The following is a 12,184-nucleotide window of genomic DNA, read 5'->3' as shown; positions in this document are numbered from 1 at the left end:
AAGCAAACTTACAGGAGATTTACTCATGGTAGATGTCCCAAACTTACTTGCGGGTCCCCTCTGTCAATGAGATATGAGATACAAAGATATTCAAATGAGCCGGGGGAGCTCTGGGCTACGTCACTCTCAGCTCTGCCTCCTGCTAATATATGCACGCCCCCCCTAATATATGCACGCATTACTATTTTAACTTTTTCTTCTTACTCCTCAGAGAAAACAAGAAATAAAACCATAAAAAAGGGGTCATCACCAATCCCTGGCACCGAGAAACCAAAGACTCCAATATTGGAAATAACTACCAAACAGGAACCTATAGAGTTAATGCCACCAACACCAACCATGCCAAGCGTGCCTTCATTCATTCGCCCAACACTCCATCACATCCCCTCCCTACCTAGTGGCTGTCTCCTGTCTGAATCCACCATCGCCTGTGCCAACACGAGGATGACCTACCTGCCCTTAATGACTGACCTCGGATTGAAGACTCTCTACTTGGCTGGTAAGAGTTTCATGACTCATAGATCTAGGGGTTTTTATAGTTATAAAAAATTATTTTATAAAATAGATCTGAGCTGCAGGATTAGGGGTCAAATAGATAATTGCGTCAAATTGCTAAGTTGATCTGCTTCAGGGGCTCCAATCAGGAAGAGTTTCCGTGGAGGACCCAGGATATCGGTCATTTATACTGACCATTTGATTGTCAAATTTTAACCCCCAGTGATGTTTATACAATAAAGATTATTTTTAACCCCCTTACTGTACAATTTTACTCCTACTCCTATCACTCAGTGATGGTCAGTCGATTCCAGAATGTGAGCGGGGACTCTCTAAGCAGACATTTCATGATTCCTCTGTGCTATGGGATGCTGTGTGCTGACAGTGTGCTTAGATTATTAGGGTATAGGGTTTATCTACACTTTCATTTAGCTTCTCAGCATTCTACTAGTATCTGACACATCAGAGATTAGAGATGATGAGATCCATGAGATGGATATAAAACACAATGAAACTCTCAGCTCCGCTAACTCACCTAATCAATAAAACACACAGTGAGCTCTGCTATATGGCTCCCCCCCTGCTATAAAGACCTTATTTGTCTTTATCTGTAGCTTGTAGAGTAAGTCTCTGCACACTAAAGTGCCTGTGTCTGACCTTGTCTTGTAATATGGGGAGGAGGGGCAGGAGGCAGAGAGCAGTGCAGTGTGCAGACAAGAGAAGCTATTCATGAGAAGAGGCTGACCATAGTCAGAAAATTTACGGTCGGATCCAGGGACAACCAAAATTGTAAACACCAGGACCGATAGAGACTGGTTGGAATTATATCTGTGAAAAGCTGTATTTTTTGTTAATAACATTAAATTAGAGAATGTGTTATTTTGTTATCCTGAGTGTATTTAAGAATCTTATCTTTGTGGGAATACCCCTTTAAGTACATTTTGTAATAATGAATTTCCCCTGTGGGGGCACTGCAGAAGGATTAAACACTTGCTGCCAGCTTCTCTCACAGATCACAGCTGATTGATGGGGATTTAGCATCCATATAACATATGATTTGGTGTAGTCTGTCTGTATTTGATGGAGGGGTCATAGTTAATTTTTCAGTATGATGTATAATGTCCTATGTACCATTAAGGAAAACATGGCTACTTTTTTTCAGGCAAGCGACATTTCTGTCCACAGGTTGTGCCTGGTATTACAGCTTAGCCCCAAATAAATAAGTGACTATGTGCTGCAATACCACATGCAAACTGTGCAGAGGTGGGGCGCTGTTTTGGGAGAAAAAGCCTTGTGTTTCTAATCCTGTGCAATTCCTGCACAAAAATAAGGGATTAAAGGAGTTGAATAGGACTACAGGAAGCAAAAACACCCAACCCCCACTATATCTTTCCTGTGAATGCACGGCATATGAAGCCGACTAATGCTAACCCCACCGTCATATAAAACATGTAATAATGACTATTATTAGCTAATAAGACACATGTACAACAATGCAGTAAGTTACAGCGCTGGATGGCGCCACAAATTTCTCTCCCAATAAATGAACTCCTGAAATAAGTTTTGGAAAGAATCCGTCCGAATATTTCATAGGTGATTGTAAGACGCGGGGGTAATTGCTGTAGATTTAGCATCTCAGTGGGTTATGCTTTTCATATGCGTAGTTAAAGGAGATGATCGAGTTTTATCGTATGATTTCTATTCTTTGTATAATGAAAAGTTATACTGTTCTCCCACACGTATTCTGTATCAATTGCTGCAGGTTTACAAGATCTCTGCTTGCTGTCTTATAATAGGGTATTGCCCAGGTCATGTGATGGACAAACAGGTGCATGGCGTGATACCAAATAGAGCTGTAATATCTCTACTGAGCAGCTACATGCCTGTCACATGACCCAGAGAGATTAACTACAATCCCAAATATATCCAGGAACAAGATCCTCCCATTAAAGAATATTGCACCCAAAAATGGATACAGAGCTGAATTTAAGGACAATGATGTAATAACGCTTATCTTGACTACAACATGCTGCAATTTTAAGCAGGATTATTATTATTTTCCTGGGTAACCTCTCGGATGCTGTGATCTCATCTAAACACCGCATCTGAGGGGTTATACTATATACCAGTGATGGCAAACCTTCTAGACACTGAGGGGCCACACTTTCGTCGGGTTTCCCCGGGATTTTGGCACACGTGAACGGATTTTGGAGCATCGGAGCCGGCTTGCACGCGACATAAATGGGGGGGGGGGCGTGGCCGTTGGACAACCCGATGGATTCGGAAAAACCGCGGAATTTAAAAAAGATCTGTTTCGCAAGATCACACACTTACATGCACCAGGAAGAAGAAGGTGAACTCTGGCTGACCTCAGCGCAGCAGTGACACCTGCTGGATATCGGATAACGACCTAAGTGAATACGGGCAGATGCAGCGCGGGATCGCGACTGGACCGGGTAAATAAATGAGCCCCTGAGTGCCCAAACTACAACTAAAACCCACATATTTTTTGCAAAGTTCCAATGTAACAATTTAGGCAGTAACTTATCACTCCCGGCTCTGTCCCAGGTTTAAATCGTATAGGCACCTGGGGACACCAATACAGTAGAAAGAAGGAGTAGTTCGGATTATCATTGTACTGTAGCTTCCTTCCGGGGTCCTGGGCTGCCTAGGAGTATAAGAGCCCTTGAGTCCTGTCTGGCGAACTCTGAGCTGGGGTGCCATAGGTTCGCCACCACTGCTATATATGAACGATTTGTATGCTCAGATTTGTAGCATGTCACCCTTATTTAATTTTGCTGATGTGAAGGTCAACCTGACTGGACCACTACACAGAAGGGCCAGTTGAGGCCCCTGGATGTAAAAGCTGTGAGCTGAGGGTGCATTCACACGTGGCGTTTAACACATGCGTCTCGTGCGTTTTAGGCAAATCTCTCTCCAGCTGTTGACACGCTTGCGTTAAATGACAAGTGTGACTGCACCCCGACTGTCTCTCTCTGTGAGCGATGCACAGTGGCGGTGCTGCTGCTAAACTCAGACAATGGGGCACATTTAATAATCATCCGTCGAACGCATTCCAGTCGGGTTTCTTAAATATTTGCCCTGAATTGCACAGGGGTTTTTGGCGCACGCGATCGGATTTTAGCGCTTCGGCGCCGGCTTTCATGCGACACAAATCGGGGGGCAGACCTGAGCAGGGAAGCGACACATTCAAGAAATCGGGCGCACGCTGTAAGTGAATCGCGGCAGCTCCGAATCCTCGTCGGACATTCCGGATCGGCGGAGGCAACAGGACAGGTAAGTAAAACTGGTGGGGGTCCTGGACCTGGTGGGGGTCCTCCCTAGTAGAAAGTTGTTGGGGGCCACAGGGCATGTGCCTTGGGAGCCCTGGAGATAGTCCAGCCCTGCTACACAGAGGAAGGAGCTGTCAGCTTTCTGTTACATTACATGATCGGTTGTACTGGGTATTGGAACCTCAACAATTTGACTGGATATGCTTTCTGCAGTATGTTACCCCTATAAGGGGAGTTCTGTCACATTTGTATTGATATGGCATGAAGTGAGCGGCTGGCAAGCTTGGCACGGTCTGGCATCGGACTATAGATTGGGTGGAGCGGCTTGTTCATGCTGAGTAGTTCCATTTTCCCTTGTGCTGTCATGGAGCCGGGCCGTATACACTATTACTCCTGTCATTCCGGTAATATTTATGCCTCAGTATAGTCACAAGGTAGAAGCTTTCCATGAGATGTGTCTCCTCACATCTGGCCTCAGTTATTAATCTGACCACGTGCAGGCACTTCCCGACCCGGATAAATACAAGCTAATCCGCAAAGCGATAAACTAAACTCACATCACATGACAGAGTGGGTAAGTGTGCGCGGTACCTACACAAGGTGTAGAGCGTCAGTCATGACCGCGCCGGGGTACAGCTGCTGCAGCTTTATCTGCTGCGGTCGGAAACACATCAAAAAGAAGACATTTTTGCAGACCACATGGTCTATTCCAGATGTACATCTGGCATTCGGATGGAACTCCTCAATACTAGGCTGTAAATATTAGATATTTCTCAATATGACAAATGAAATTACAAAATTGCAGAAAAAATGGATTTATTACATTGTTCCTATACTTATATATTTATCACTAGCATTTTCGCAACTTACGTTTTTCTTGTTCCAATGTTGTATTTGTATCTACAGCTTCTATACAGTCCTACAGACTACAAGCCAACCCTGATCCTGTAATCACCTTCTTCCAGTGTTCCCAACTTGCAGAGTTCGGTTACAAATGGTTTGTAGTCTGTAACCATGGATATATCTAGAATTGTCTAGGAGCTGTATACACAATGCAGTAGAATATTTTCAAACATGCCAGCTGTCCCGAATTTGGTGGGACAGTCTCTAAGTTTCTGAGACAGCCCTGGCAAAGTTTTACATCCGTTCCAGTCTAAAAAAGGGAAGGACTTCTGAAACCCTACTAGAAATTGGTGACCCTATATAGTACAGCAGGTTGGCTTACAAATGGAGCTCCACACCTGCGCATGGGATGAATATCGTATTGGAGTGCAGTTCTACGTGAAGGTAAAGGAGACTTCTAATGGTGGTACACAAGAACTTCACCTTCTCCACCACTAACCATCCTAAGTTGTCCAATAGTATCTAAGTGTCCTCACATTTAGGGGAGGCGGTTGGGTGGTATTTTATTTACCAAATTTTGGAAAAGAAGTAGAGTAAAATTTGAGAATAGAAAAGATATGACAATGACATAGAGGTCTTCTCTTGGCTGTACGCTGTGTGTACAAAGATCACTGTGTTCTTCATTATTTAACAGCGGAACGTAAAAATGGACAAGTGGAAATTTCACAAAATGTGGAGACCTTTTTTTTCCACTACTTTCCAGATAGACGGAGGTCACGCTATAAATAGCTAGCTGTTTTGCATAGAGACACCAAAACGGAGTGTCTTTATTGGTAATGTTATATAGAGAATTTTTTATTTGTGTAATTCTTAAAGTTTTCTTAAAGTCTACAGGCAGATTGGATGAAATTGGCCAAAACCAACCCACGTGTCGATTAACTTATCAGTATTGGGGTCCTCCTGTTATCCCCCCAATTTGCAGGTAGATAAGGATAGGACCAGTTGGAATCTGACTGCCCAAACCATTTGTTAAGAAGCTGACCCTAAATCTATATAAGGGAGTCAGGAGAGATATCTGTTGGATAACCCATCATTCAGCTCACCATTTTGGAGCGTCACCTTGACCAATTATTCTAATGTTTGGCAGTCCTGTCCCATAAGTTAACAATTGAATTCGCTAGTGGGCCTCTGAGGTAGGTGGGCCTACCAATGTATGAGTGAGTGATGTCAGAGTAAACTAGCATACAGTGGGGCTCATTTACTAAGGGTCCGCGGAGCGCAATTGCGGAGGGTTTCCCAGCGATTTCCAATTTAACAGGGGATTTTGGCGCACGTGAGCGGATTTTGGCGCATCAGTGCCGGCTTGCATTCCGCACAAATGGGGGTGGGGGGGTGTTGAGCTGTCGGACAACCCCACGGATTCGGAGTACTTGTGGGATTTAAAATTTCAAAAGTGCAAGACACGCACTTACAAGCACCGGGAAGAAGAAGGTGAACTCCAGCAGACCTTGGCGGCGAAGCGACGGATGCAGGAATTTGGGCACATGAGCTTCGTGAATCGCAGTGGACTTCATCTTCGTCGTACCGTCCAGATTGGGGATCGCGACAGGACCGGGTAAGTAAATTTGTCCCATTATCTCAACCACCTAAACATATTTTAAAAAACATGAAAAGGGTCTTCATCCTACTCTTCCTTGGTTCCCTGAACCAGCTGTTTTTGAAACAAGCAATCTGGTGAACGCCAACACTGTGTGGGCCCCCCCTGGGATCCGCTGGGCCCCATGTGTTTACATGGGATGCATTATAGGGCTACTTATCAGCAAGGATCAGGGTAAGTGAACTGCCACCTATTTCTATCCAAGGGCAGACCATCCATGTTAGTCTACGGGAATCTATTATACATATGTGTCTCCACTACAATGTATATACTGTAGACTTTTGTATATACGCTCCATTTATAATTGGCATGAAAGTTCCATAACTTGTGTGACAAATTTGGAAATGTTAAATTATTGCGTCCCCTTTCCTACTATCTCCGAATCAACAAGGACCTGATTAAAAACAGTTGTTGCTCGTGTGTATCCCTCACCCATATGGGTGCCACCTGTAGCCCAGATATTTATGAGAGAGTTTTATAGGACAGTAGATGAGTACAGGCTATATTTATTTTTTATACTTTTATGTTTTATTACATTTTTTTTCTTGACATTTTTGACAGAACAATTCGGGTCAACGAAATTGCAACTTTCTATACAATGTTCCCTTTAATGGGATCCTCTTCAGTAGGACATTTTTCTACTTTTTCAGGAAGTCTCCTAATATTTAAAACCTGCGTATTTTGCATGTAGCGAATTGTTTTTATGTTTCTTTTTCAAAGTCTTTTATTAGAGAAGCCAAAAAAAGGTTTTATTTGTCCTAATAGATCTCATGTGACTTCTACTGTTTAAGTCCAGGGGACGATCTATCTCTTCATCTCCAAGGTTTACTTTCATGTGCGTCCAAGAGTATGTAGCCATGTATCTTCCTCAGGGTCAAAGGAAATTGTACCCTTTCAGTACATTTCAGTAAATCTTTATATGGCCCATCCTGTTTCCATGGAGAAAGCTCGGAATTGAAAGAAAATGACGTGCCAAGAAATTTCTTCTCATATATAAACCTAGCATAGGCAGGACATGAAACCACTGGGCTCTAACACAGAATTTATACAAGGACCCCACTACCTAAAATGTAAAATTTATGATACTGGTTTCTTCCCGCAAGCACTGTGGTTGGGCAACTATTAACATTGCAATAGTTTCACCACTAGAATTTTGGGTAATAGGAAAGTCAAATGACACCCTGCGCCCAAGGTCTTTCTGTCCTATTGAGGGACAACATCCACGTAGAGCTAGTCCTGTTGAGGGACAACATCTACGTAGAGCTAGTGGAGTCATTTTCATGATGGGGCCATTTGCAAAGACCCTTTAAGATGGTATACGTCGATATGACTTTAAATGGGAGATATTTCAATATACGTCCCATTACGAAGCACTAATTTCTTGCGTCACTTCTCTTTGGATCATAACCATGAATTTTTGAGCTTAATGAAATTAAGAAACACGTTTTATCCAAGATCATGGAGTGCTGGACCTATTCTTCCATTTGACCCATAACTATTATAATACATCCCATTAGGTTAAAGAAAACCCTAGTTATATGTTCCAGATGCCCCGAGTTACAACTTCTGAAATGTTATCATGTATCCATAGAAGATTTTAGATGCTGTGAACATCCCACAAGTATGTTGAACCCAAAGACGTCTATTGCTTTGGTGACACCACAGAAGATATAGGGGCACATTAACTTACCGGGTCCTGTCGTGATCCCTGATCTGGACGGTCTCATGAAGATGAAGTCCGGCGTGATTCACCAACATCATGCGCCCGAGATCCTGCATGTGTCGCTTCCCTGCTGAGGTCGGCCGGAGTTCACCTTCTTCTTCCCGGTGCATGTGAGTGCTGATCTTGTGACACAATTTGCGATATTAAATCCCGCGCGTTGTCAGAATCCGTCGGATCGTCCGACAGCCCGCCTCCCGATTTGTGTGGCCTCTAATGACTATCCTGTAGGTACCATACAGGGCTTAGCAAAAACCTTCTGTGCCTAAATAACTCCACTGGCATCTATGGTCAAATCAATAGACTGGGAATTGTAGTTGTGTCCAAAGATTTGATGCTCTGATACAAGTACAGGCAGTCTATGGCAGTCTATGGCATAAATATTTATTTTAATGTTTTTCTTCCAGAAAATGAGATCTCCAAACTTCCAGCTAGGGCTTTTGCTGGTCTTCCGAACTTAGAGTGGCTGGACCTCAGTAAGAATAAACTGGATGACTCAGGCTTGTCACATGATGTCTTCAAGGTGAGACATGTTGAGGCTTGGATCTACATTTTCTCCGCTATATATCTCTTCATGGGGACACCATGGGCTTTGATGCAATCGAAGTGCTACTAGAAGAAGGACATGTTCAGTTGAGATGGAGATGAAGTTGAGATGGTCTCTTTCCTGTCTACTATGGTTAACATAACTTTAGGTGAAGAACCTCTTAAATGTGTTATACTTATCTAGTGTTGAATAAAATGAATCTCATTGCCGCCATAGTAGTAATACGTTCCTTCTTCAAGGTCTTCTGAGTCTTCATTGATGGCTTTTCAATGGTCTTTCCTGCCATGTTTTAGACATCTGTTGACAAAATAATCAATCAGGAACAGGAATAATCAATCCTTTTTATAATTTAGAATTTAACCAAGCTGAAGCGACTAAATTTGGATGGCAACCGCTTGACTGCACTACCACAACTCCCAACATCTCTCCAGGAACTGAAGGTCAATGACAACAAGCTTCTGGAACTGAACCAACACAGCTTCCGCGGTAAGAACAAAATATGGATAGGAGTTTCATATATTCTGTCTACTTAAAAGACCTAACAGTAAGGGATTATACTTCTCAGGTTTTAGGTAGATTTTGGAGAAACATGCTAGACTGGTGCCAAACAGTACTCGAAAGTCCTAACTTAAAGGAAATTGTCAATAATAATGAATTCCCCTTAATCACTAGAAACATGTTCTTGGGATTCCCAATTGTCCTCACTATATAAATGTATGAATGGAGAATTGGTCAAGCATGCTCAACATCTCCATTCAATTTCTATGTGGCAGTAATCAAGTCTCCTTCAGTTTCATAGAATTGAAGGGCCTAAACATGATTGTCCTTCTTACTATAGTATATAATATAATTTCCCAACAATAACCTCTTTGTATAGTTGCAATAACCAAAAAGTTCTAAATTCTAACAAGTGGGCAATGCCCAATGAAGTTGTCTTCTACTGGACCTTATGGACATTATAGCAGATAGACCTCTTTACTGAGTCAATGTCAGGTCAACCATAGGATCAACTATGGTAGTAAGTAGGTGGACCAGTCAGTCAGTCACTGATGCCATGGAGAGCAGGTCTGTTGGCTACTGCATATCCATAGGGATTCGGCATGGACCCAACCTCTTGTGTATGACTATGGTTGTTTCCTTATCATCACATGCTTTTTTAATATGATTTGTCCTTACAAAATAAATTCTGGGCTCCATCAAAAGTTTCTCACTGGGTTATGCAAGAATAACATTTAGGTAAGGATATTAATTGTTGAGAGTGGCTCCTTACAAGGTGTGGGACCCCCAGTGATCTATAATTGTTATGAATCTTGGATGACTTTAATCTTTGGGAGCTTAATTTTGACCTTGGAATGTGACACCTCTATATAACCCCATGAGATCCTCCATAGGGTCTTATGTTCTGTGCCATCTTTTACCCAAAAAGGACAAAAGGATTAGGGTCGAGATTCTCGCCATCTGTTTTCATAGCTACATTCCAGGTCTCCCTACCGATGCCAGCACTAACTATAATCTACAGTGACATTTCTGCTTCGGAATAAACTTTATTACATTTTTTTATAGATGTATTTTCCTTTTTTATGTATTTACAATCACAACAGTTTTAAAAACTAAATGTGTTGTTTTCTTTCTGTGTAACTTTCTGGTGCCATTATCTTCCATGATTGTGCAATGTTTGTCGGATAGGATGCCGATTCGTCATGTGACATTGTGTGCTTCTCAAGTTCCAGGCTTTCTTGAAGACGCTCCAGGACCTTTTATTGTTGCTTGTACATTGTGCAGATCATCATCCTATGATGAAATCTGCTCAGTAAACAAAAGACATGACAGCGTATACACACAGAGAGCGCTACAGCCTCAAACTGTTCTAACATTTGCTTCATGTCTTCTGGCGCCACTTCTGAGGAAGCCCGGCCACTTCTTGTGTGGGGCTGTCTAATACAGAACATGGTATCTACACATCATGACGAAGGGGTCGCAACAGTCACGATTTACTGAAGAGGCCCGGCTACATAATGTCCAGAAATCCAGGACTTCATTTTTACCCATAGGACACCTGTCATGGTTGCTCCTGTGACCCATATCCCAGGTCACAGGCGCACCCGTGTACTTCCGTATGTCCCAGCTTCTAAGCTTACCTGTCCCGGCTCCATCCGCGATCCCCGTAATGACCACGCTCCGGCGCACGCTCCCGTGTCCTAGGGCGCGCGCGTCGGCTCTGTTACAAATTATATCCTGCCCCTTCCTATGTTGCCTGCCGGATCTTTGTGCTTCCATGCCTCAGAGAAAGCTGTATTCCAAGCCTTCTGCGATTATCCTGATTTCCTGTCGTGACCTCGATTCCGTTCCTGACTCCAATTCTGTGCTGCCTTTCCCGACCTACCGCTAAGCCCCGACTCTGATCCTGTGCTGCCTGTCCCGACCTACTGCTAAGTCCCCGTCTATGATCCTTTGCTGCCTGTCTCAACCTCCTGCCTGTCCCTGACCACAGGTTTGCCTTACATTTCTGTACTACACCTCTGTACACCTCGGACAAAGTGGCGCCTGTGAAACGCCCTGGTGGTACCACACTGCAACAAGTCCAACCTGCTTTGCAGCAGGCTCTGGTGAAAACCGGGTACCACATAGACTCCGGTCCCAGGTGTCGGCTTACGTCAGTTGTCAGGTCCCAGGTGTCGGCTTGGTACAGAGGATCCACTACGTCCGATCCTAAAAACTGCTTTTTCGGTGTTTTTTACACCAACCTTTTCTTGCAGGTTCTTGCAGGACACACCCAGCCATCATTTATGCTAATTATTTGTTTGTTCTTCTCCTAGGTCTGGGTAATTTGTTGACTCTTGAAATGGAAGGTAATGGGTTTCATGATGGAAACGTCTCCCCTCTGACATTAAGACCATTAAAGAAGCTGATATATCTACGCCTTAACCGCAACCACTTCCGTGCCGTGCCATCAGGACTCCCAGCCAGCATTCAGGTACTGAAAAAGGGTAAAGGGTTTGTAGTAAAACTGTAAATGACCCATAATTTACTTTCTATCGCCTTATGTTTTAGAGCACCAGAAATATTGAAGCTGTTTGAGAATACACTCCGCCACCACCACTTTTGAGTAAAATTTAGAGGCTGGAAGGGTGGTGGAAGAAAAGATGCCCATGACCTATACTCTATGGCTGCTAGAGCCATGGTTTTGGTGTCATTTTAAAGATGAGAAGCTCATCTTTCAATATCATCATTGATTGTGAGCTATAAAACTGGAAACATCATTTGGAATGCGAGCTGGAGAAAAAGATCCATTTCCCAACTATAGCCTTTAACTGCCCAAATCTTTGGTTTTATAGCACAAATAACCATAAACCTGATGTCCGCTTATAATAATTTTACTTTAAGGACATTGTACAGTAGTGAACGTTCCTAAATGTTCAAAATTGTAGGGCTATGTAGCAGAGCTGTCTGAGTGAACATCTGGAGTTATTCCTGGGTTTCCAGTTTTCCTCCGTTTCTTGCCGGAGCACAGGAGGCTCTTTCACAGAATAACTATTTCTACAGAGACTTTGAAGTTCTCTCCTCGTTGCCTAACCTCATTCTGTGCAAATGCTCCACCTGGCTGCTCGGTGTTTGTGGAGGGCACTGGC

General features: G+C 43.2%; 1 protein-coding gene across 1 annotated transcript in view; it reads left to right on the top strand.

Annotated features, from left to right (window-relative positions):
• Positions 1-12,184, top strand: part of LOC140077134 (extracellular matrix protein 2-like) — a 37,850-nt gene that overhangs the window by 16,586 nt on the left and 9,080 nt on the right. Inside the window, exons 4-7 of the mRNA XM_072124038.1 lie at positions 212-499; positions 8,416-8,531; positions 8,909-9,041; positions 11,372-11,529. Coding sequence (XP_071980139.1) covers positions 212-499; positions 8,416-8,531; positions 8,909-9,041; positions 11,372-11,529 — 695 coding nt within the window. The remainder of the gene's footprint in view (positions 1-211; positions 500-8,415; positions 8,532-8,908; positions 9,042-11,371; positions 11,530-12,184) is intronic.

This window comes from Engystomops pustulosus, chromosome 9, assembly GCF_040894005.1.
Source record: "Engystomops pustulosus chromosome 9, aEngPut4.maternal, whole genome shotgun sequence".
Lineage (NCBI taxonomy): Eukaryota > Metazoa > Chordata > Amphibia > Anura > Leptodactylidae > Engystomops > Engystomops pustulosus.
Note: the sequence above shows the minus strand (reverse complement) of the source record. Positions and strands in the feature narration are given on the sequence as shown.